Here is a 25,587-nt window from a genome sequence, read left to right as displayed (position 1 = left end):
ATTACTTGCTAGATATTACTGCATGGTCGGAACTAGAAGCACAAGCATTTCGCTACACTCACATTAACATCTGCTAACCATGTGACAAATAACATTTGATTTGAACAACAGTATCCCAAGTCTTGTCAGTGGATAATCCCATTTTTGAGTTTATGAGCTGTACGCAATAGACTGGAGACAAAGTTATGTTACTGAATAAACTGGAAGATCCATTACTCTGTCAAACTTTTTAAAAGGACAAACAGCCTAACAGATTTATTATGATTAACTGGCCGAGACTGGGATTGAGATGGGGAGACCAAGAGTCCGATTAGTAGTGAGAGAATAACAAGGATACACAATGGCCAAGTGTAGGATTAGAGTGAGGGAATAACAAGGATACACAATGGCCAAGTGTAGGATTAGAGTGAGGGAATAAACCCATTCAGGGTCAGATCTCCATTAGTAGTGAGACATCAGCTCAGGCTAAGGGCTACCACAAAGGAATAAAGCCTCTCACCCATCGTAGGCTCCACTAACGATCCTTTTGTTGTCGAATCGAATGCAGCGGACCAACTCTTCATGGCCTTCCAATACGCGCAAACATGCCCCACACTCAATATCCCACAACCTGAGGAGAAAAATAATCAGTGTTAGTTCAGTAACATTTGAGAGAACAGTCATGACAAATTATGTTCATCTCCAGATTATAGTTCTATAAATATAGACCAGTGTAACACACAGCTGACAGATTTCGCCCTCATGAACAAACATACACACTCACCGGATAGTGTTGTCAGATGAGCCGCTGACCACTAGTCGGTCTCTGTACTGCAGACAGGCAATGCCTCTCTTATGGCCGTTCAGTGTGCGAACAAACTCACACGTGCTGGTGCTCCACACCTGCAGGGGAGACAAGGCAAAACATGAGCGAACACACAACCCAATGGGGCCAACACAAACAGGCATTTGGCCTACATAATTCTTCATGTCGACAAACTTCACATCTCTTGAAACCTCATCCTTCTGGTTTTCCTTCATTAGAATGCATCTGTACTACTCACTGTCTGGACACACACTCACGTGTCAGAGAGAATGATACCGTGCTGCTGGATGAACACAATGTAAACACATACAATACCAGTCAAAAGTTTGGACACACCTACTCATTCCAGGACTTTTCTTTATTTTTTACGCATTATATATATATATATATAGTAGAATACGAGTGAAGTCATCAAAACTATGAAATAACATGTGGAATCATGTAGTAACCAAAAATGTGTTAATAAAAATATAATTTTATATTTGAGATTCTTCAAATGTAACCTTTTGCCTTAATGACAGCTTTACACTGTTGGCGTTCTCTCAACCAGCTTCACCTGGAATGCTTTTCTAACAGTCTTGAAGGAGTTCCCACATATGCTGAGCACTTGTGGGCTGCTTTTCAATCCCTCTGCAGTCCAACTCATCCCAAACCATCTCAATTGGGTTGAGGTCAGGTGATTGTGGAAGCCAGGTCGTCTGATGCAGCACTCCATCATGCTCCTTCTTGGTCATATAGCCCTTAGACAGGAGGTGTGTTGGGTCATTGTCCTGTTGAAAAACAAATTCTAGACGTGTTTATTGGCCCAAGCAAGTCTCTAGTCCTCATTTGTATTTATTATGGATCCATATTAGCTGTGTGCTCTCAGGCCCCAACCACATGTCTACAGTCCTAAATCCATGTGTATGTATAGTGTGTGTGTGCCAATGTTTGTGTTGCTTCAAAGTCCCCTCTGTTCCATAAGGTGTTTATCGGTTTTCTAAATTTTACTGCTTGTGTCAGTTACTTGATGTGGAATAGAGTTCCATGTAGTCATGGCTCTATGTAGTAGTGTGTCTCCCATAGTCTGGACTTGGGGACTGTGAAGTGACCTCGTGGGGTATGCATGGGTGTCCGAGCTGTGTACCAGTAGCTTAGACAGCTCGGTGAATTCAACATAAATACCTCTCATAAATAAAAGTCGCCATGAAGTCAATCTCTCCTCCACTTTCAGTCAGGAGAGATTTACATGCATATTATTAGTATTAGCTCTCTGTGTATATCCAAGGGCCAGCCGTGCTGCCCTGTTCTGAGCCATTTGCAATTTTCCGAAGTCCTTTGTGGCACCTCACCACACAACTGAACAGTAGTCAAGGTGCGACAAAACAAGGCAGGTCCTACAGGCCCTAGTTAAGAAGGCAGAGCATGGCTTTATTATAGACAGTCTTCTCCCAATCTTAGCTACTACTGCATTAATATGTTTTGACCATGCCAGTTTACCATCTAGGGTTACTCCAAGCAGTTGTCACCTCAACTTGCTCAATATCCACATTATTTATTATAAGATTTAGTTGAGGTTCAGGATATAGTGAGTGTTTGGTTCCAAATACAATGCTTTTAGTTTTAGAAATATTTAGGGCTAACTTATTCCTTGCCACCCATTCTGAAACTAACTGCCGCTCTTTTTTGAGTGTTGCAGTCAGTTGGGTCGCTGTAGTAGCTGACGTGTATAGTGTTGAGTCGCTGTAGTAGCTGACGTGTATAGTGTTGGGTCGCTGTAGTAGCTGACGTGTATAGTGTTGGGTCATCTGCATACATAGGCTTTACTAAACAGCTACCCTGGGGAATTCCTGATTCTAACTGGATTATATTTGTTCTCTTAGACAAGTAACTCTTTATCCACATTCTAGCAGGGGGGTGTAAAGCCATACCAAAAGTTTTTCTAGCAGCAGATTATGTTCAATAATAAACAAAATCTGCACAGAAGTCTAACAAGACAGCCCCCTATCATTTTGTCATCAATTTCTCTTAGCCAATCATCAGTCATTTGTGTAAGTGCTGTGCTTGTTTTGTGTTCTTACCTATAAGCAGGCTGAAATTCTGTTGTCAATTTGTTTACTGTAAAATAGCATTGTATCTGGTCAAACAGATTTTTTTTCAGAAGTTTACTAAGGGTTGGTAACAGGCTGATTGGTTGGATATTTGAGCCAGTAAAGGGGGCATTACTATTCTTGGGTAGTGGAATGACTTCAGCTTCCCCCCCAGGCATGAGGTTACACGCTCTCTAGTAGCCTTAAATTGAAGATGTGGCAAATAGGAGTGGCAATATCTGCCATTATCCTCAGTAATGTTCCATCCAGATTGTCAGACCCCAGTGGCTTGTCATTGTTGACAGACAATTTTCACCTTTTCCGCACTGACTTTACAGAATTCAAAAGTACAACTCGTCTTTCATAATTTGGTTCGATATACTTGGATGTGTAATGTCAGCGTTTGTTGCTGGCACATCATCCCCAAGTTTGCTTATCATGCCAATAAAAAAGTAATTAAAGTAGTTTGCAATATCAGTGGGCTTTGTGATGAATGAGCCATCTGATTCAATGAATGGAGCAGAGTGGCTTTTTTTCCCCCCAAAATGTAATTCTTCTTAAGGATAGGGGGCGGTATCCTGAATTTCCAGATGACCGATGTGCCCAAAGTAAACTGCCTGTTACTCAGGCCCAGAAGCTAGGATATGCATATAATTGGTAGAATTGGATAGAAAACACTGACGTTTCTAAAACTTAAAATAATGCGTGCGAGTATAACAGAACTAATATGGCTGGTGAAAACCCAAGGAAACCCAAGGAAAATCCATCCAGTTTTGTTTTTTTGGTCACAGGCCTTTTCAATGCAAGCCTATTTGATATACAAAAACAATAGCTCCCAGATTGCAGTTCCTATGGGTTCCACTAGATTTCAGTCTTTAGCGAGTGTTTCAGGCTTGTTTCTTGAAAAACGAACAAGTAGCTGTAGTTTATCCAAGGTGTTCTCAACAGGAAATGTAGGCTTTTGGCCAGCGTGAATGAGGGCGCGCTCTTTGTTATTTTCCTTTTCTATTGAACACTTTTCATTCCATCTGAAATATGATCATTTATTTACATATTAGGGTACCTGAGGATTGATTAGAAACATTGACTTGTTTGGACAAAGTTTTACCGGTAGCTTTTTGGATTCCTTTGTATGCATGTTGAAGGAGTGGATTATTGAAATCAATGGCGCCAACTAAACTGACTTTTTTGGATATAAAGAAGGACTTTATCGAACATTCAATGTGTAGCTGGGAACCTAGGGAATGTAAACAGAGGAAGATCTTCAAAAAGAAAAATGAGTTATTTTATTGCTATTTGTGATTTTTGTGACACTGGTTGAAAAAGTATTTATGTGGGGCGCTGGCATCAGATAATCGCAAGGTTTGCCGTAAAGCCTTTTTGAAATCTGACAAAGCAGTTGGATTAACAAGAAGTTGAGCTTTTAAATGATGTTAGACACTTGTATGTTCATGAACGTTTAATATTTAGATTCTTATTTTGAATTTGGCGCTCAGCAATTTCACCGGATGTTGTCACAGGTGGACCGCTAGTGGTCCGCAATCCTTAAGAGGTGCCCCCAAGCTTTTTACTATCATTCTTTATATAATTTATTTGTTTCATAGTGTAGTTCTCTTTTTATTTAGTTCAGTCACATGATTTCTTCAATTTGCAGTACGTTTGCCAATCAGTTGGGCTGCCAGACTTAATTGCCATACCCTTTGCCTCAACCATACAATTTCCCAATTCCTCATCAATCCAGGGGGATTTAACCGTTTTTAGATTCATTTTCTTAATGGGTGCATGCTTATTAGTAACTGAAATAAGTTTCATAAATGCGTTAAGAGCAGCGTCTGGTTGATCCTCATTACACACCACGGACCAACATCTTTACATAATCAACATATGAATCAATACAAAACTTCTTGTATGACCTCTTATACAAAATATTAGGACCAGCCTTTGGAACTTTGGTTTCCTAGATACGACTATTATATTGTGATCCCTACATCCGATGGATCTGGATACTGCTTTAGAGCAAATATCTGCAGCGTTAGTAAAGATGTGATCAATACATGTTGATGATTTAATTACTGTGCTGTTTGTAACTACCCTGGCAGATTGACTGACAACCTGATCCAGGCTGCAGGCAATGGTTACAGTTTAAATTTTTCTCCTGAGTGCACAGCTTGATGATAGCCAGTCGATATTTAAAATACAATAAAAATCACCCAGATATCTCTGTTGATATCACATACATTACCAAGCATTTCACACATATTATCCAGATACTGACTGTTAGCACTTGGTGGTCTATAGCAGCTTCCCACAATAATGGGCTTTAGGTGAGGCAGATGAGTTGAACCTGTGGCCATATTACGTTACAAGAATGTGGTTCTGAATATAGACCGCAACACCGTCTCGTTGGCATTTGTCTTTTCGGTAGATGTTATAACCATGTACTGCTACCACTGTATCATGAAAAGTGATTATCTAAGTGAGTTTCAGAGATATTACATTCATATTCTCTCTTTCATGGACCTTGTTTCTTTGGCTACATATGTTAATATGAGCTATTTTTAGCACTTTTCTGGAATGCTTGATTGTTTTTAATGCTTTACTGGGAAGCTTAGAGGTAGACTTACTCATGTTATTTACATTGGAGTTCATAGTGCAGGGTGAGCTGCATAAAGTGGTCTACCTACTATTGCACACCACCTCAGTGCTAACAGTAACTCTGGTTTATAGGCTCATGATTACTGCTTACAATTAGAGGTCGACCGATTAATTAGGGCAGATTTCAATAACAAATCGGTAATCAATATTTTACACCTTTATTTAACTAGGCAAGTCAGTTAAGAACACATTCTTATTTTCAATGACGGCCTAGGAACGGTGGGTTAACTGCCTTCTTCAGGGGCAGAACGACAGGTTTGTACCTTGTCAGTTCGGGGATTAGTTTTTGCAACCTTCCGGCTACTAGTTACTAGTCCAACACTAACCACCTGCCTTACATTGCACTCCACAAGGAACCTGCGTGGTAGGCTGTTACACGAGGGCAGCAAGAAGCCAAGGTAAGTTGCTAGCTAGCATTAATCTTAACATAATCACTAGTTAAACTAGTAATATCATCAACCATGTGTAGTTATCTAGCGTGTCTTGCGTTGCATATAATCGATGCGGTGCCTGTTAATTTCTCATTGAATCACAGCCTACTTCGACAAACGGGTGATGATTTAACAAGCGCTTTTGCAAAATGTACCTGACCATAAACATAATGCCTTTCTTTAAATCAATACACAAGTATATATTTTTTAAACCTGCATATTTAGTTCATGTTAGCAGGCAATATTAATTTCTTATAACTAGGGAAATTGTGTAATTTCTCTTGAGTTCCGTGCAAGCAGTCAGGGTATATGCAGCAGTTTGGACCGCCTGGCTCGTTGCGAACTGTGTGAAAGCCCATTTATTCCTAAGGCCGTAGTTAATTTGACAGCATTGTACATAACTATGACATAACATTGAAGGTTGTACAATGTAACAGCAATATTTTGACATAGGGATGCCATCCGTTAGATAAAATATGTAATGGTTCCGTATTTCACTGAAAGAATAAATGTTATGTTTTTGAAATTATAGTTTCCGGATTCTACCATTTTAATGACCATAGGCTCGTATTTCTGTGTTATTATATTATAATTAATTCTATGATTTGATAGAGCAGCCTGACTGAGCGATGGTAGGCACCAGCAGGCTCGTAAACATTCATTCAAACAGCACTTTCGTGCGTTTTGCCAGCAGCTCTTCGCTGTGCTTCAAGCCTATCAACTCCCGAGGTGAGGCTGGTGTAACCGATGTGAAATGGCTAGCTAGTTAGCAGGGTGCGCGCTAATAGGATAAACAGATGTAGTCGGTGCAATTAGGGGTACATAAATTAAGTTACTTACATTGTGTTTGCCAATGCCCCTAGGATCATGTAGATTTGATGCAGCATTTTGACGACTCATTGTCACAATGGTAGGGATTAACTGAGCTGGTCTTGGATCATTTACCAGTCATTGTTTCAACACAGCCTTGAAATGTATGACAGCGTCCAGGAGCCAAGATGATTTGGATGAACTCAGTCATTCCTGTAGAGTATCTTCTGTTTCCAGAAGGTGTCCGAGTTATCAATAAAATTGGACTCCAGCAGAGCTACAGTAGTCTGTTAGCCTGATGTGTAATGCCAGCAGGCTGCTCAATCTTTCATACCTGCTGCCCAACAAATGGTACTGGACCTGAAATTATTGGCAGTTTTGTGTGTTTTTTTGTCTTTTAAGGCTGAAATCAGTTATTTAAAATCAATTTTCAAATGTTCCGAGATAGTCCATCTGGGGTCAAACGACATCAGGAGGACTACGACAGTGTCAGCTCCCAGCATCTGTGGTAGAACAGTCGGAAGCATCCTTGTTACGTCCTGTACTCGTGCTCCTTGGTAGCACAGGGTTTTGGGCCAGGTCTCACAGGCAGTCTGGTGAAGATGGGAGCTCCGAGGATCTGAACCCGATATAGAAGCCACCGGAGAGGGAGACAGAACAGAGGATGAAGGTAACTCCGGATCCGATCTTGATTGGGAAGCCACCAAGGACGAAGGCACCGGAACCTCGATCCAGAGCAGCAAAGCAGTTTCTGGTCTGTGACAGTTTCGGGCTCAACATCTACATGGAGACCCCTGTTGCCAGAGGATGCCTTCTTCGACTTCAACAGCGAGTGACGTACCTCCATGGCTGGTTGGTTGGATCAAGAACAGTTCTGTTCTCGAGCGAAGGTGGAGACCCCGTCGGGGATGGAACCCTGCCGAACACCGGCCAGTCGGCTATGGAGAGCAGACAACAGCGAAACGTCGACCAGAGCAGCATTCGGCTACTGGGGTAGAAGAAAAATAAAAAGTAGGTGTGCGTAGGTTCCCAGGTAGCTTATGTAGGTTTGCTACTTGCTTGCTAAGAGTAGCTAATTCGCTCCTGCAGTCCTCCGCAAGCAAGCAGTTTCTACATTGAAAGTCATTGCTGTCCACATTGTACCGGAACAAAGCAAAGTATACACAGCCCCTGTAACGCTGGAAACGTTCAATTAGCGGCCTCCATTTGAGACCCGCAGAGCCAGCGAGGCTAGCTGGGTTTTCGAGTCTCTCCCCCTTACACAGTATCTGGCAGGATCCTGGGACAGATAGCAACGCTTACAGCAATTTAGCACAACAGAGCCCCAGGTTTCAAAATAAAATAAAAAGTTTAGAAAAACTGTCAGCTTTTAAAGCAAGGTCGTTAGTTCAGATTTCAGCGTTTGACAGCGTGTAACAACAAAAATCATGTTGCGCTCTGATGACGTTGTGTCCTTTAGTAGTGGTTTCTTTGCAGCAATTCAACCATGAAGGCCTGATTCACACGGTCTCCTCTGAACAGTTGATGTTGAGGTGTGTCTGTTACTTGAACTCTGTGAAGCATTCATTTGGCCTGCAATTTCTGAGATTGGTAACTAATTAACTTATCCTGCAAAGAGGTAACTCTGGGTCTTCCGTTACTGTGGCGGTCCTCATGAGAGCCAGTTTCATCATAGTGCTTGATGGTTTTTAAGACTGCACTTGAAGAAATTGTCAAAGTTCAAGAAATTTTCCAGATTGACTGACCAATTTGTAAGTCGCTCTGGATAAGAGCGTCTGCTAAATGACTTAAATGTAAATGTAAATGACCATCATGTCTTAAAATAATAATGGACTGTCGTTTCTCTTTGCTTTGAGCGGTTCTTGCCATAATATGGCCTTGGTCTTTTACCAAATAGGGCCATCTTCTGTATACCAACCCTACCTTGTCACAACACAACTGATTGGCTCAAACGCATTAAGAAGAAAATAAACTCCACAAATTAACAAGGCACACCTGTTAATTGAAATGCATTCCAGATGATTACCTCATTAAGCTGTTCAAGAAAAAGCCAAGAGTGCACAAAGCTGTTAATGCAAAGGGTGGCTACCTTGAAGAATATATAATACATTTGGATTTAACACTTTTTTGGTTCCTACATGATTCCATGTGTGTTATTTCATAGTTTTGATGTCTTCACTATTACTCTACAATGTAAAAAATTGTAAAAAGAAAAGAAAACCCCCTGAAATGAGTAGGTGTCCAAACCTTTGACTGGTACTATAGGTATAATAGTAACATCCATGTTTTGGGTGTAGAGTAACTCACTTTCCCAAACGCACACATTGCAGTCCCTCAATTATTTATTGGGGAATGTTTTCAGAGCACTTAGACGTTGTGTGTGGGAGGCAGCTCAGTACGCAATGCCTTAGCACGTCTCCCAGGGCGATGGGTGGGCTAACAAGGGTCTCTTTATTCCTGGCTGCCCACAAATCCACTTTCTGGAAGACAGGAGCAAGCAGGTACAGGGCTGGAGCTGGGGCTAAGACTAGGGTTGTGGCTGAGACTGGGGATGGGGCTGAGGTGAGGAGACATGCCCACAGTTTGGCCCTAGGAGGAGAGACGTCAGCTCTGAACTCTGGGTTTAGTCAGTGCTTCCCACAGCCAGCATCACACGGTGGGCTAACTCCTCTATACTGTACTCTACTGGATACTTCACAGAACAACTGAACTCACCTAGAATGAGAGGATTTGGTAGGTTTGGGTAGGGGGCACTTCGAAGGCATGGCTGGCTTTTAATTCAAGTATCTTCTGTGAATGAATGATGACAAGCGGTGATGGGGAAGGTAACTAGCGTTGGATTAAAACAGCTCATACAGCGCAGGGGGAAAGAACTGAAGCCCCCCATCAATTTAACTTACAGGAAGTACCATACACACTATATGACAAGTCCAAAAAATTAAAGCCTGTTTAAATATAAAGGCAGGATGTGCAGTCAGTAGACTCTGAACCCTACAAAACTAGTGACTTTACAATGCTTTAGCAGAGTGCTGGAGGATCACTAAAACACATGAACTTAGTGATACCAAATGGTTGTCTTTGCAAGATCTGCAACATTTACTGGCCGAACAAGATCTCTAAAACATGTAAGACATGGTGTAAAAATATGGCTATTGAGATCAAGATGCACAGGATCCATTGGGTTGGACAGGTGCTGAGAGGATGTCTCAATAAAGAGTAGCGCACTAATGGACAACAACTGTAAAATACAAGGAAGGCAGACCAAAGACAACAGACAGTGGTGGCTGAGCTAGATCTCTCAGGGGACCCAAGCTATAGCAAGAGACTGTAGTGGCATAGATTGAGGTCTTAAGTCCCAATACAGACAAAGAAGACCAACTCTTGTGTCACCGCAAAAGTACTAGAACATATGCTTGTTGAGATGGTACAATGCTTGAGGCTCTAGTGAGCTGACCCTGGGTCTTCGGGGCAGACTTGCCTTGATGGTACGGTCACCGGATGCTGACACGATGTACTTGTCATCGAAGTCCACCACATTGACAGCTGCTCTGTGGCCGACCAGCACGCGGCGCAGACTGATGTCGGTGGGTGAGGCCATGTCCCACACGGCAATGGAACGGTCCTTAGAGCACGTCACCATCAGACCGTTACAGAACCGCAAGTGGAGGACCGCCTCATTGTGGTGGATCAGAGTGTTCAGCACCTCCCCAGTGTTCACATCCCACACCCTGAGACATAGAGAAATCATCAATATCAAGCACAATATATGACACTCTTCTCTTCAATAAAACACATTTTGGAGCTTCCTGGGGCACAGGTAAGAGGGCAGAGGACAACAGCAGGAGAGGGGTTGGTGCCGACCTGACGGTGGAGTCTGAGGAGCCGGTGACGATGACCCGCTCATCATACTGCAGACACAACACTGAGCCTGTATGACCCGTCAGGATCTTCAGACACTCCAGAGACTGCTTATCCCAGATCTACACAGATAAGGCGGTGAGACTTTTATCTCAAAATATGATCTATAAAAAAAATTAACTACACGTTGCAATGACACTTTGTAAGGCACAGTGTTCAAAATTTGGATCTTGTATTCAAAATACCCAGTAGGCATTAGAATATTCCCCCCCTTCAGTCAAGAATAAAACAGGAACACCAACCTTAATGGAGTTGTCTCGGAGGCCGCTGATGATCTTGTCGTCGTCATACTGCAGACAGTAAACCCCCTTACTGTTCTCTGAACGACACTGGATCCGCTGCAGATTGTGCCGACCACACCTCCAGTTAGCCTCGATCGTCTGCATGAGGGAGAGGGGCGTTGAGCCAGGTCAGTGAATGGGAAACACAGGAAAGATCAGTGAGAGTAAGGTTAATGAGAGAGGACAAGGGGAACAGCACCTCTATGTCCTGGATGATTTTGGGGTAAAGGGAGCGGTAGTAGGAGTTTGGTGGGACTTCTGTGGTTCGATTTTTGAACAGGTACTTCTCCCTAGGAGAGAGAAAAAAAGAATCATAGTGAATGTGTGTTTTTAATTTTTTATGCACAAATATATTAATCTTAACAACATCAATTGTCTTTTTCTAAGGTGAGGACACTTGGATACAGTTTTGGAAACAGGCTAACATGTAGGTTCTTGAAAACAAATGGAAAGATAGTGATCCATGGTGACCCAGCCAGTGGTCCCAGTCCGTACTCACCACTGGTGCCTCTCTGACAAGCCTTTCCAGAGAGGGTCTGTACGGACCATACGCTCTATGAGTTTCTTCCACAGCATGCCCTCTGAGATGACCCTCTGCCACTCCTTACACACCAGCTCTGCCGAGCAGAGAGAACGCGCATCCAAGAACGACAGGATGTTCTCCGCTATGTGGTCCAGACCCTGAGCTATAACCACAAGGAGAGACAGTGCAACACAGTTTAACAATGATTAGAAGTACGTGTGTATTGCGAATGTTTGGATGAACTGAGTCTGTAAAGCGGTTTCCCTTGGAGCATGCAGTGGTGGTTAGGTGATATATTATGTGTATGTGCATTAATTTGGGGCGTTAAATACAATTAGCTGTTGAAAGTCTTTACAGAGTGATTATTATTATTATTATTATTTTTTTACTTTTAATCCAATCTCCATTTTTTCACCCAAATGTCTGTTTCCACACAATGCCCTCTGTCCTCTTCGTTGGCAGTAGCTACAGTCTCTTGTGGTGCTAAAACATCCACTATGTGCGCAGCTTTGAATAACACATTTGAAGGAAAACCTACAGAAAGTTCAACCATAAAAAACACATTCACAAGCATTTTAGATAACAGGAACATTTTCCTTTGCACAGAACTAACTAGTTAGTTATGCTAATGTTAGCAAGCTACAGTATATCACAAAATTGAGTACACCCCTCACATTTTGTAAATATTTGAGTATATCTTTTCATGTGACAACACTGAAGAAATGACACTTTGCTAGTAGTGACTGTACAGCTTGTATAACTGTGTAAATTTGTTGTCCCTTCAAAATAACTCAACACACAGCGATTAATGTCTAAACCGCTGGCAACAAAAGTGAGTACACCCCTATGTGAAAATGTCCAAATTGGGCTGACATTTGATTTAATTGTAGTTGACTACAGAAAATCATGGGATTAACTCAAGTATTTGAATTGTTTAACAGCCCTAGCTATAGTATGGTAATGCTAACAACGCAATATCACAACTGCAGTGTGTCCCAAGCCCATTCATAGACAGACGCCAACTACATGTATTCACGAAGGTATCTTCTAGCAGTTTTTTTGTTAAGAGTCTGAACGTTAACACGCACGATAATGTTTTGGAAACATAAGGAATGCATCTTTCATATCAGCAAGAAATAAATGTTCTAAAAACAAACGGTTAAATTACTACTAGGGCTGTCCCAGACTTTAAAAAAATAAATTTAAATGCGTATTTTTCCATATATATATATATATATATATATATATATATATATATATATATGTGTTTTAAGAAAATCAACTAGATGCACCGAGTTTGTCTGGTGCTCTCAGCTTATGGTTTGATACCTCAAGGAGGGCACCAGAGATCTAGATAAAAAAATAAAAACAATTTTTCTGGTTATTTTTTAAAACTTAACCAAACTATTCTCCTCCCTCTCCTGCTGGCTTTCACAGATTCTGCCATTACTCTCCTGAAGTTGCCAGTAGTGCAGCAAACTGTCATGTGGAATGCCAATTTGTCTTACAAATTCTACCGATCTGCGTGACAGTTATGGTTTTCATTATGCACATTTTCATGAAAGATTTACATTTATAATAACGTCTTCATATCGCAAAATGTGGTTTATCAATATTCTATCCAAATAAACTATAAAATCTAAAAAGTTACTTATACTGCCAACTATGTAAAAATAGCCTACATAAAGCCAACAAATAAAAAGATTGCAGCCTGCAGGTAGAAAATATCCAGATAAAAATAAAATATCCTATAAAATCACATTGTTGCAGACAGGCCATGTCTACCCAAACTTGAAACATTGTATCAACTAAGTTCAGGCCCAAAGCTTGCAACATTGTATAAAATATTCTGGGCCCTCAAAGTTCCCTGCACCAGTCAGCTCGGGACAGACACGGCTGTAGGGTATTTGCGCATGGGATAAGAAGCAGTGCTCGACTTGGACAGGAGCTCACCGAAGCGGAGTACTGGAACCTCAAATGTTCTACTGTGAGCTCCTGTTCCTCTTCAAGAATATTAGCTCAAAAGTATTGTGGAGCTCCTGCACCCAAAAGGAGTACCGGAACCTATTTCAGTCCAAGTCAAGAACTGATAAGAAGCCTATTTTTGGTGATATGGTCTCAGCAGACTTCAGGGCATTCATACTTCTTGGCTTCGCAGAGCAGTGCAGAGCTGTTGTCAAGGAAGTGACTGCGTGTTAAATACAAGATGAACCACCCCCACCTACCAATCATATCAATGTGGAGCTAGAGCCACATTGACACAAAATTTGGGAGGCGCATGGCGATGCGGTACAGAGCTCGATTTGGCCTCCGCATGCCTCAGCAATTGCATCACACCCTCCATATGGAGCCTCGGACTACATTTTCGAATCAAGAATAAATTTGCTTTATGTCTAGACCTCCGCAATGGATTAGTTCACTGAGATGAGTCCAAAAAATATATAAAACACAAAACCAGTCAGGTTTGCTATTTTCTACATTGTACAACAAAGATATTTAAAAAAAAAAATGAAATATCACATATGAAATCATGTGTTTTACACTTTCTTTAGTTACTACATCCAATTATATTTTATATTTTAGATTCTTCAAATAGCCACCCTTTGCCTAGATGACAGCATTGCACAGTCTTGGCATTCTCTCAACCAGCTTCATGAGGTCGTCACCTGGAGTGCTTTTCAATTAACAGGTGTAAATTTGTAAATTTGTGGAATTTCTTTCCTTCTTAAAACCTCATAAGGATGATGCGAATTTCCGCAGCTTTTTGTAAGAAATCGCGCAACATTTCAACACCCTGCTACTCATGCCAGGAATATAGTATATGCATATGATTAGTATGTGTGCATAGAAAACACTGAAAATTCTAGAACTATTTCAATGGTGTCTGTGACTATAACAGAACGAGTTCCGTGGTCAAAATCACCAGAAAACCTACCTGGTTACTTTTTTGACTGAGAAAAAAATCAATCCGCCAGTTTACGTATTGTTTAAAGCATGTCGTAAATGTTGGAACCGTGTTTGCAATTCCTACAGATTCCACACGATGTCGCCAGTGTACTGTTTTCCGGGTCCCTTTATCCTTGGTTAGATCACTGACGAGGACGCCATTTTTTGAACTGCGCTCCCAGGAAACCTGTCGTTCTCAAAATGGACTTCATTTTCAAAACATACAGCTATTGAATACAGATCGCTCCATGATCAATTTGATCATTTATTAACGTTTACTAATACCTAAACTTGGATTACAGAAGTAGGTTGAAGTGTTGTCAAAGTTTATAGGAAACTTTATGAATTTTTAAAAATTACATTGCGTTGGGAAACATGCATTTTCCCATGGATTTCACGGTGTTCATAAAGGGACATTTTGGGTATATATGGACTGATTTTAATCGAAAAAAAAGACCTAATTGTGATGTTTATGGGACATATGAGTGCTAACAAAGAATCTTGTTAAAGGTAATGAATGTTTTATATTTTATTTCTGCGTTTTGTGTAGCGCCGGCTACCGCAAAATCTGTTGTTTGTGACTTCCTGGTATTTTGGGGGGTGCATGCTATCAGATAATAGCTTATCATGCCTTCGCCGAAAAGCATTTTACAAATCTGACTTGGTGCCTAGATTCACAACGAGTGCAGCTTTAATTCAATACATTGAATGTGTGTTTTAATGAAAGTTTGAGTTAACGGAAACTATAGGTGGCGCTCTGAAATTTCCGCTGATTGATGTTCCTGCAGTGGGACTATATTCTGCGTCATCCTTAAGAATGTGTTTGAGCCAATCAGTTGTGTTGTTGTGACAAGGTAGTGGTGATATACAGAGGTAGTGGTGGTATACAGAAGATAGCCCTATTTGGTAAAAGACCAAGTATTTTGGCAAGAACAGATAAAATAAGCAAAGAGAAACGGCAGTCCATTATTACTTTAAGACATGAAGATCAGTCAATACGGAACATTTCAAGAACTTTGAAAGTTTCTTCAAGTGTAGTTGCAAAAACCATCAAGCGCTATGATGAAACTGGCTCTCATGAGGACCGCCACAGTAACGGAAGACCCAGAGTTACCTCTTTGCAGGATAAGTTAATTAGTTACCAATCTCAGAAATTGCAGGCCAAATGAATGCTTCACAGAGTTCAAGTAACAGACACACCTCAACATCAACATCATAGGAAAGGAAGACCCAGAGTTACCTCTGCAACAAAGGATTAGTCAATTAGAGTTAACTGCCTCAAATTGCAGCCCAAATAAAAATGCTTCAGAGTTCAAGTAACAAACTCATCTCAACATCAACTGTTCAGAGGAATCAGGCATCCATGGTCAAATTGCTGCAAAGAAACCACTACTAAAGGACACCAATATGAAGGACTTGCTTGGGCCAAGAAACATGAGCAATGGACATCAGCACGGTGGAAATGTATCCTTTGGTATAAGAGTCCAAATTTGAGATTTTTCGTTCCAACCGCCGTGTCTTTGTAAGACGTGGTGTGAGTGAACAGATGATCTCTGCATGTGTATTTGCATGTGTAGGAGGTGTTATGATGTGGGGGTGCTTTGCTGGTGACACCGTCAGTGGCTTATTTTGAAATCAAGGCACACTTAACCAGCATAGCTACCACAGCATTCTGCAGCGATATGCCATCACATCTGGTTTGGGCTTAGTGGGACTATAATTTGTTATTTAACAGGACAATGACCCATCACACCTCCAGGCTGTGTCATGGCTATTTTACCAAGGAGAGTGATGGAGTGCTGCATCAGATGACCTGGCCTCCACAATCCCCTGACAACCCAATTGAGATGGTTTGGAATGAGTCAGACCACAGATTGAAGGAAAAGCAGCCAACAAGTACTCAACATTTGTGGGAACTCCTTCAAGACTGTTGGAAAAGCATTCCAGCTAAAGCTGGTTGAGAGAATGCCAAGAGTGTGCAAAACTGTCAAGGCAAAGGGTGCTACTTTGAAGAATCTCAAATATATTTAGATTTGTTTAAAACTTTTTTGGTTACTACATGACTCCATATGTGTTATTTCAAAGTTGAGATATCTTCACCATTTGTCTACAATGTAGAAAATAGCACAAATAAAGAAAAACCTTGACTGAATAGGTGTTCTAAAACGTTTGACCGGTAGTGTGCGCGATTTATATTTATTTATAAACTGGGTTTGAGCCCTGAATGCTGATTGGCTGACAGCCGTGGTATATCAGACCGTATACCAAGGGTATGACAAAACATAGATTTTTTTACTGCTCCAATTAACCAGTTTATTATATCAATAAGGCACCTCGGGGGTGTGTGGTATATGGCCAATATACCACAGCTAAAGGCTGTATGCAGGCACTCCGCGTTGCATCGTGCAAAAGAACAGCCCTTAGCCGTGGTATATTGGCCATATACCACACCTCCTCGTGCATTATTAAATATAAATATATTACTCCGACTAAAACAAATCTTGGTCGACTAACAGCCTAACGACCAAACAATCGACCAGTCAACTAATTGGGGGTCAGCCCTAATTACTACAAACACCTTTATAGGGTTCCAACACGGCCATATCGCCATGTTTTATCGCTTGTTTAAGGAAGACAGAGGCCAAGAGGCTAATTAGCACCACCTGTGCTAATTAGCTATCTAGCGTACATGAACACCTATGTGTAAGCGTAACTGGAGAAGTGTAGTTCGTCAGCTGGAGGTACACACAGCCATATGGATCTGTGCAAACCTGCTACAGTAAATGTATGAAAGATAAGTTCCATAGGTTTCGAAAAACGTATGGAAAGCAATGACTGACATTTCTAAACGTTAAAACAGAGCGTCGGAATTGTAGTTCACATGGTCCCATAAGGCATCATGGGTTCTCAAGAGCAAGTGTGTACAATACCTGGCAGTGCAGTGATGAAGTCCCTTTGGAGCATGGGTTTGAGGTAGGAGTTGATGTGGCCGTGTTGGTAGTGGCACATGCGTGAGATCAGGTGTTCCACAAACTCCACCTGGTCAGCCTCAGACCACTGGTCAAACAGCTGGATGCACACTTCCTTCTCCTTCTCATAGTTCCCTTCCGACGGTCGCTTCCTTGAGCCAGTCATCAGACCGTTCGTGATCGTCTGAACACAGAGGAGAATAGGTTAAAAACCAGAGCTTCAGTCTACATGGCTCTCTTGTCAAATGAGGGATGGGCTTTGGGCCTTAATCCTGCTAAACAGTGTACAGAACTCCATGGGCCGGATTCCTTGACAATCTTATTGTGCATTTTTAAGTCCAAATCTTGCCTTAATCTGTGTGTAGGAAACTGGCTTTATCTGTTGAGTATGGTTTTGGTACATGTGGATTTCCTTTTCAAATCGGTGGCTAAGAAGACATTGTGCTACGAGAAGTGTTTTTCTGACTTAAAGGCTACACTGTAGTCTAGCATTAGTATACTCACTGTTTCACTGAGCACTGTAAACAATGGCTAGATTGTCAAGATTGATAGCACACTTTTAAGAGAAGTATGAAGACAAAAACGTGTAGATAAACCATTAGTGTATGTGCTCTGAGGTGGACTAGGATAATAAGCTTCCATTACACTTCAGTGAATGACTGTCTGGCCGTGGACAGTTTGCTAACCTTGAACACTGTAGTTTTCTTTGATCGTTCATCTGTCTGGGAGTCCATGAAAGTGGAGTTCTGGGGGGGGGCGACACAGGCCATTAGTACATCAAGAGACACATACTATTCATTAACAGCCAGCCCAAACCTTCTGGTCCAAACTGTACAAAATCCTATTTACTATGGGGACCAAATTACAATGCCAGGCTAAGAGGCTTGCCATAATTTCTCATCTGAAGAAGCTGTCAGTCAAAGTAAACTAACTCCTTGAGCGTCGGGAGCTGGATTCAATTTATGTTAGCGGATGCTTTTTGAATACGAGGGGAGGGAAGAATCCATGGCTGATCTAACAGCTGCGCCGTTTCCAGACCTGTAGAGCCATGTCAATCTGAAACCTGTGTTCAAAAGATTGACATGAAATCAGACCTTGTCAGGTTGGCTGTGCAAGGTAATTTATGATTTAGCCTAATAACACTAGATGGACTGATACTAACAGCATTTAAAATATATGGAGAACAGGGAAATGCTATGGATGGCAACATTTGTATCCTGACGGGTTTCATTGCCACCCCATTTTTATGAGTGTGTGTGTCCTGGCTGTGTCTAAATGTTATCAGCCTTACTGTCCTCCTAGAAGCGTGAGGGTGTTTGTCTGGAGCGACAAATGATTTACAACTGAACCTCCCAGTATGTGCGTGTTGCCAAAACACATGCAGTTGATGTTGCATACATTACTCCTGCCTGTATCCACAAAAAATACAAATCATAATAATTTGCTCCACCATTTCCTGGTTGCTAAAATTCAAATAGTTAGCCTAATTTCAGTTTGTGACAAAACAAGCAAGTATAGCGTAAAGTATCAATGTACCATCGAAACCATTGTGAAATACAATATTTTTGGTTACAGAAAATGTATTTTCAGGTGTTTGAAGCTTTGTACAAAACCAAAAGTAAGATGCAAAAATGAAACTTAAAACGCAAAGCATAGAAATAGTGTGTGTGTCCTGGCTGTGTCTAAATGTTATCAGCCTTACTGTCCTCCTAGAAGCGTGAGGGTGTTTGTCTGTAGCTCAGTTGGTAGAGCATGGCGCTTGTAACGCCAGGGTAGTGGGTTCGATCCCCGGGACCACCCATACGTAGAATGTATGAACACATGACTGTAAGTCGCTTTGGATAAAAGCGTCTGCTAAATGGCATATATTATTATTATTATTATTATTATATTACTTACAACTGAACCTCCCAGTATGTGCGTGTTGCCAAAACACATGCAGTTGATGTTGCATACATTACTCCTGCCTGTATCCACAAAAAATACAAATCATAATAATTTGCTCCACCATTTCCTGGTTGCTAAAATTCAAATAGTTAGCCTAATTTCAGTTTGTGACAAAACAAGCAAGTATAGCGTAAAGTATCAATGTACCATCGAAACCATTGTGAAATACAATATTTTTGGTTACAGAAAATGTATTTTCAGGTGTTTGAAGCTTTGTACAAAACCAAAAGTAAGATGCAAAAATGAAACTTAAAACGCAAAGCATAGAAATAGTGTACATAGAACAGATATACCACTTAGATTTGCTTTCAATGAGAATGACAGCTCTATAACACATTTCTATGTGAATTTGGTCAGGTCGCCCCAAAAAGTTACATATTGCAACTTTAAGTGAGTGTCATATGACATTAGCCTAACATATGTCACAAGCTTAGACTGGCATGCTCTGTCCAATAGAAAAGCACAGGGCTAGGCAGCTAATGTCACTTTGTAAGATAGTGCCAGTGACATATTGTGTGGAAACAGGGATGATCGACATGGACAAAGATTTTTTAAGGTAACAAAACAGAGAACACTGGCTGGAACAAATGCACCGATGGAGGTGCATAACCACTGTCAGTAGCTAGCTATATTATAAGATATGTGGATGACAGCAATCTATGGATGGCTAAATCAAAAATATAATCTACAGGTACAGGTTTCTTCCTAGGTTTTGGCCTTTCTAGGGAGTTTTTCCTAGCCACCGTGCTTCTACACCTGCATTGCTTGCTGTTCGGGGTTTTAGGCTGGGTTTCTGTACAGCACTTTGAGATATCAGCTGATGTACGAAGGGCTATATAAATACATTTGATTTGATTAGGTAGCTAGCTAATATTAATGCCTAGCTAACCTAACATAGCAGGCCTAAAATAAACTAGCTAGCTGTTACAGAGAGGAAGAGGTGAAGTGAGAGATAACTGGGCACAAAATCTGTCTTCTCCAGTTGGCGGCATATTTCTTGCCCACCAAGAGAGAAGGGAAGGTAAAATTTGTTTTTGCATTCTGAAGCTGCTAACCAAGCAGGCTGCTTGTTAGTTATTTCCTCATGTTTTGATCCAATTCTAAATTGTATTCATTCAACATTGCTATGCTAAACAAATCATTGACATGTCGCAAGCTAGCAGAGATTCAATGATGAGACAAGAACTTAAATATATAATGATTGAATACATTTCCAATAGGCCAACATAGGCAACAACTACTGTTAGAGAGTCAGAACTAACCAAGCTAGTTGGTGAGGTTAGTGACATTTCCATTGATGGCACAAAACTGGAAGAACTATCCATGGTAGAGCCAGGTTGATGACAGCCAGCACTTGCCTCTTCTTTGGCGGAGAATGGAACGTCCCACTCATACCGTTGCCAGCTACAATGGTACTCCATCACTTTCCGATCTCCATGTTAGGGGCGGCCAATAACTATTAAGTGAGCTCTAACACATTATTTCCCTTGCCTCCAGGCCCGTATCCGCTCCATTTTGGATTCTGAAGTTGCGACCCAAGCTGGCTGGTCCTTAGTTATTTTCTCATATTTTCACCAGGTCATTAATTCTAAGTCATTCTAATCATATCGAATAGGCCTACACAGGATGCACTGTGCTGGTTAATTAATCAAATGGAATTCTGAGTGTTTATGGTTTCTTAGTGGTAGGTGGGGATGGCAGTAATGCAATATATTCCATGGCTAGAATGTAAACACGAAGCAACCAAACTCCTGCTTTATGTCATATAATTTTGTGCTATAGTTCGGAGAGAGAAAAAACACATGACTGGGGCAGTGGTTCAAACTCATAAAAGACTCAACCTCGTCCACTTACCCTTGCCTTATGCCCTTGGGGAATCCCCATCGCCATCTTGTAGGGCGGTCCAAATGATTTGCCAAGCAAGGGAGGTTTGCAACGTAAGCCCCTTAGCCCTCGTTTTTAGTAGAGTTTGCGAGTTTACAATTATGTTCACTCCGGGGCCTGAAACTGCCCATAATTCAATTCACAACAACATTTGCTAAAAAATATAAAACAACATCAACGGAGAAGTCAACATACAAGTGTAAGTAAAAGCTAACGTAAAAAAGGTTCTAAATTGTGCTACTAATGCACAAATACGTCTCGTAAAAGTAATGTTTGGTTAGCTTTCGGAAATTGTAGAAATAAAACATTTTCCTTCTTCAGAAGGTCCAGCTAGGCAGACGAACGTTAGTTAGCCATCACACATTAGGAGTATATTAATAACATAGTAAATAAGTAGACATGCAATCATAATTGACTGCAGCGCATAGAAAGCACCCACAAGCTACCAGTGGTTGAAAACACAATTATCGCGGGGTGAACGAGTGATGAATTTCTGGGCAAAGGCACTCCATTTAAAAATCATTCCTTGAGGGGGCTCAAGATGGGAGGGTGTAGCATGAGAGGGTGTAACATTTCTATCCGAGGAACAATTTTAGGCTTCTCTCAGTTGCAATTCTTTGTCTAGCCATGAATAATTTTGTAATTAATCAAACCATTGAATTATTTTTGACGATTTCCAACAAACAAGCTAGCTATCGAAAAGTTTCAGCATGTTTAGTTAAGTTAGCTCACTAACATCTTCATAGCTAGAATCATGGAATCAGGACATGACCAAACTGTTGCTGGGATAGATGTTGAAACTTCAAGGAGAAAAGAGGCATTGCTAAAACTCCCTCATATGCTTGCAGTGTAAAAAAGGGGGTGAATGTGATTCATACCCAAATACCCCAACCAAGGAGCAACTTCCAAAGAAGCTGAGAAGTGAACCATCACTGAGCCAGCTACAGGAAAACATCGTCCGCATCCTCAGGGCAAAAATCAAAGAGCGCAGATGACATCATGGATTTGGTGAAAAATAAGACTATCAGCATCGTTAACCTGAAGAAAGCGATTGATTTCAATGCTGAGGAAGTAAAAACTCTGAAGCAGCAAAACGCAACATTGAAAATTCAGGTTGCAAACCTGAAGAAGAAACTCACTGAAATGGAGTCAAAGGTAAACGGGGAGGACCGGTAGGGTCGGAGATGGAATCTCAGAATTATGGAATAGCAGAAAACTCTGACAAGAATATCAAAGCAAGAGTGAAGGACATTTGCTGGGCAATAGTCCTGGAGGAGGGGGCGAAACATTGTTGCAGGTTCTCTGGGTGTAGTGCACCGCCTGGATAGGCTGAGAGATGGGGAAAACAACCAGCCACCACGATCAGTGATCATGAGATTCATCTCCAGGACAGAGAGGGATCCGACATGGAAAAGTGCAAAGAAAAATGACTATTTAAAGAACAACAAGGTGAGGTTCAAGGAGGATCTGACAGCATTTGACAAAGAAGCTCGGAATCGTCTGTGGCCGATGATTGAGAGAACAAGGAAGGAGGGGAAAAGTTCTTACTTTGAGTTGTGCAGGAGTGAGTATTATTTGCATCTCATAAAACTTGATATTTCTTGAGGAAGAGCATTGTTCGTGTGAGCCAAGTGTTTTTAAATGGCAGGGAAATGCACACTGACACAAGCATTTCGCTACACTCGCATTAACATCTGCTAACCATGTGTATGTGACAAATAAAAATTTGATTTGAATGTTAGCTTGATGGCTATTCATTTTACCAATCAATGGCACAATGTTATTTGCAATTGTATGGACATATGTATATATACAGTTGAAATCGGAAGTTTACATACACTCAGGTTAGAGTCATTATAACTTGTTTTTCAACCACTCCACAATTTACTTGTTAACAAACTGTAGTTTTGGCAAGTCGGTTAGGAGACTCAGTGCTTCTTTCCTTAACATCATGAGAAAATCAAAAGATATCAGCCAAGACCTCAGAAAAAAAATTGTAGACCTCCACAAATCAGGTTCATCCGTGGGAGCAATTTCCAAACACCTCAAGGTTCATCTGTACAAACAATAGTATGCAAGTATAAACACCATGAGACAACGCAGCAGTCATATCGTTCAGTACCGTTCGGGAAGGAGACGCGTTCGGTCTCCAAATGATGAACGTACTTTTGTGTGAAAAGTGCAAATCAATCTCAGAACAGCAGCAGAGGACCTTGTGAAGATGCTGGAGGAAACAGGCACAAAAGCATCTATATCCACAGTAAAACGAGTCCTATATCGACGTAACCTGAGGCAGCTCAGCAAGGAAGAAGCCACTGCTCCAAAACCGCAATAAAAAAGACAGACTACGGTTTGCAACTGCACATGGAGACAAAGATTGTACTTTTCTTCTGATGAAACAAAAATAGAACTGTTTGGCCATTATGACCATCGTTATTTTTGGAGGAAAAGGGGAGAGGCTTGCAAGCCAAAGAACATCATCCCAACCGTGAAGCACGGGGGTGGCGGCATCATGTTGTGGGGGTGCTTTGCTGCAGGGCGGACTGGTGCACTTCACAGAATAGATGGCATCGTGAGGTAGGAAAATTATATGGATATATTGAAGCAAGATCTCAAAACATCAGTCAGGAAGTTAAAGCTTGGTCGCAAATGGGCCTTGGAAAAGGACAATGAACCCAAGCATACTTCCAAAGTCGTGGCAAAATGGCTTAAGGACAACACAGTCAAGGTTTTGGAGTGGCCATCACAAAGCCCTGACCTCTATCCCATAAAATTTGTGGGCAGAATTGAAAAAGTGAGTGCGTGCAAGGCGGCCAAAATTCACCCAACATAGTGTGGGAAGCTTGTGGAAGGCTACCTGAAATATTTGACCCAAGTTAAACAATTTAAAAGGCAATTATATCAAATACTAATTTAGTGTACGCACACTTCTGACCCACTGGGAATGTGACGAAAGAAATAAAAGCTGAAATAAATCACTATTATTCTGACATTTGACATTCTTAAAATAAAGTAGTGATCCTAACTGACCTAAGACAGGAACATTTTATTAGGATTAAATGTCAGGAATTGTGAAAAACTGAGTTTAAATGTATTTGGCTAAGGTGTATGTAAACTTCCAACTTCAACTGTATGTATGTGTATATATATAAAATTTAGGTCAACCACTTGCGTGGTGCAAAGGACTGTTTTTATTTGCAACTAGTAAGAACTTGTCTTTGTGAGAACCCACTTCATTAGAACCTACACAAGTTTAATATTCTTCATATAGTCACTGTAATAGTAAATGTTCATTTGATTTTTCTATTAATGCCAGGGGAATCCGTAATATTTTGAAAAGGAAATCTTTATTTTTGTATTGTAAGGGTAAAAGTGCCGACTTATTTCATTCAAGAAACTCATGTCTGATCCACAGATACTGTGTTTTGGAAGTGTCAATGGGGGAATGATATTTGGTACTAAACCGTCTGCAGGTGTCGCCATTTTAAAAGGCAACTTTAAGGGTCATATATTGAGTCATGAAGCAGATAATACAGCGAGATGGATTATATTATTGGTCGATGTCAACCACAATCAATTAATTGTTGTAAATATTTATGCTACCAATAACAAGTCAAGTAACTATTTTATTTATAGACATTGAGAGGAAAATAAGTACAATTATGTATACATTTTCATTGGCCAAAGTAAAAGGGGTGGAGACTTTAATACAGTATAACATGATTATTTAGATAGATGATTATAAGGATAGCAATTCTGTTTGTGAGATAAGGAATATATGTCTACGGTTAGGTGTTCTAGATATAAGAACCCAGATAAGATGATGTTTACATGGAGTACCAAAGATGTATCTATACAATTCTGTATTGATTTCTGGCTGATATCTGAAGATATGGCTGACAAAGTTGATGCAGACTCAATTGAACCATCAACTTTAACAGACCACAAAGGGATCTCAATAAAGACAAATATGCATGGTTTGTAAACAGAAAAAGTTATTAAAGGTTACTGGAAAATTAATAAGACGTTACTAGAGAATTAAGTATTTAAGAAGGACGTAGCAGGAATTCCTGATAAATACTGGAATTGTGCCTGTGTTATGAATAGGTTTAGAATTTACTGTGGGCTAATGAAATTTGATAAGGCTTTCGGCTATTTTAATGGGGAAAGAAATTGATTGTGCCAAGAGAGAGAGAATATGACAAAGAAAATAATGGATTATACAACAAAAAAACTGAACTCACTCATCAGGAATTACTGGAGCTATCATCATTGCAAATGCAGTTAGACTGTATCTACGAGGAAAAGGCCCGGGGAGCGTTTGTAAAACAGACAGAATTGGATGGAAG

General features: G+C 40.8%; 1 protein-coding gene across 1 annotated transcript in view; it reads right to left on the bottom strand.

Annotated features, from left to right (window-relative positions):
- The window catches only part of LOC124017534 (F-box and WD repeat domain-containing 11-B-like), a 35,719-nt gene that overhangs the window by 6,255 nt on the left and 3,877 nt on the right, over window positions 1-25,587 (bottom strand). Inside the window, exons 2-10 of the mRNA XM_046332745.1 lie at window positions 18,094-18,153; window positions 17,369-17,591; window positions 11,469-11,655; window positions 11,169-11,259; window positions 10,931-11,068; window positions 10,632-10,750; window positions 10,249-10,498; window positions 764-882; window positions 500-610 (exon numbers count right to left, since the gene is read on the bottom strand). Of these exons, the coding sequence (XP_046188701.1) occupies window positions 500-610; window positions 764-882; window positions 10,249-10,498; window positions 10,632-10,750; window positions 10,931-11,068; window positions 11,169-11,259; window positions 11,469-11,655; window positions 17,369-17,591; window positions 18,094-18,153 (1,298 nt within the window). The remainder of the gene's footprint in view (window positions 1-499; window positions 611-763; window positions 883-10,248; window positions 10,499-10,631; window positions 10,751-10,930; window positions 11,069-11,168; window positions 11,260-11,468; window positions 11,656-17,368; window positions 17,592-18,093; window positions 18,154-25,587) is intronic.

The sequence above is a fragment of the Oncorhynchus gorbuscha genome, unplaced genomic scaffold (genome assembly GCF_021184085.1).
Source record: "Oncorhynchus gorbuscha isolate QuinsamMale2020 ecotype Even-year unplaced genomic scaffold, OgorEven_v1.0 Un_scaffold_27:::fragment_2:::debris, whole genome shotgun sequence".
Taxonomy (NCBI): domain Eukaryota; kingdom Metazoa; phylum Chordata; class Actinopteri; order Salmoniformes; family Salmonidae; genus Oncorhynchus; species Oncorhynchus gorbuscha.
The sequence above is the reverse complement of the archived record's forward strand: the minus strand, read 5'-3'. Positions and strand labels throughout refer to the sequence as shown.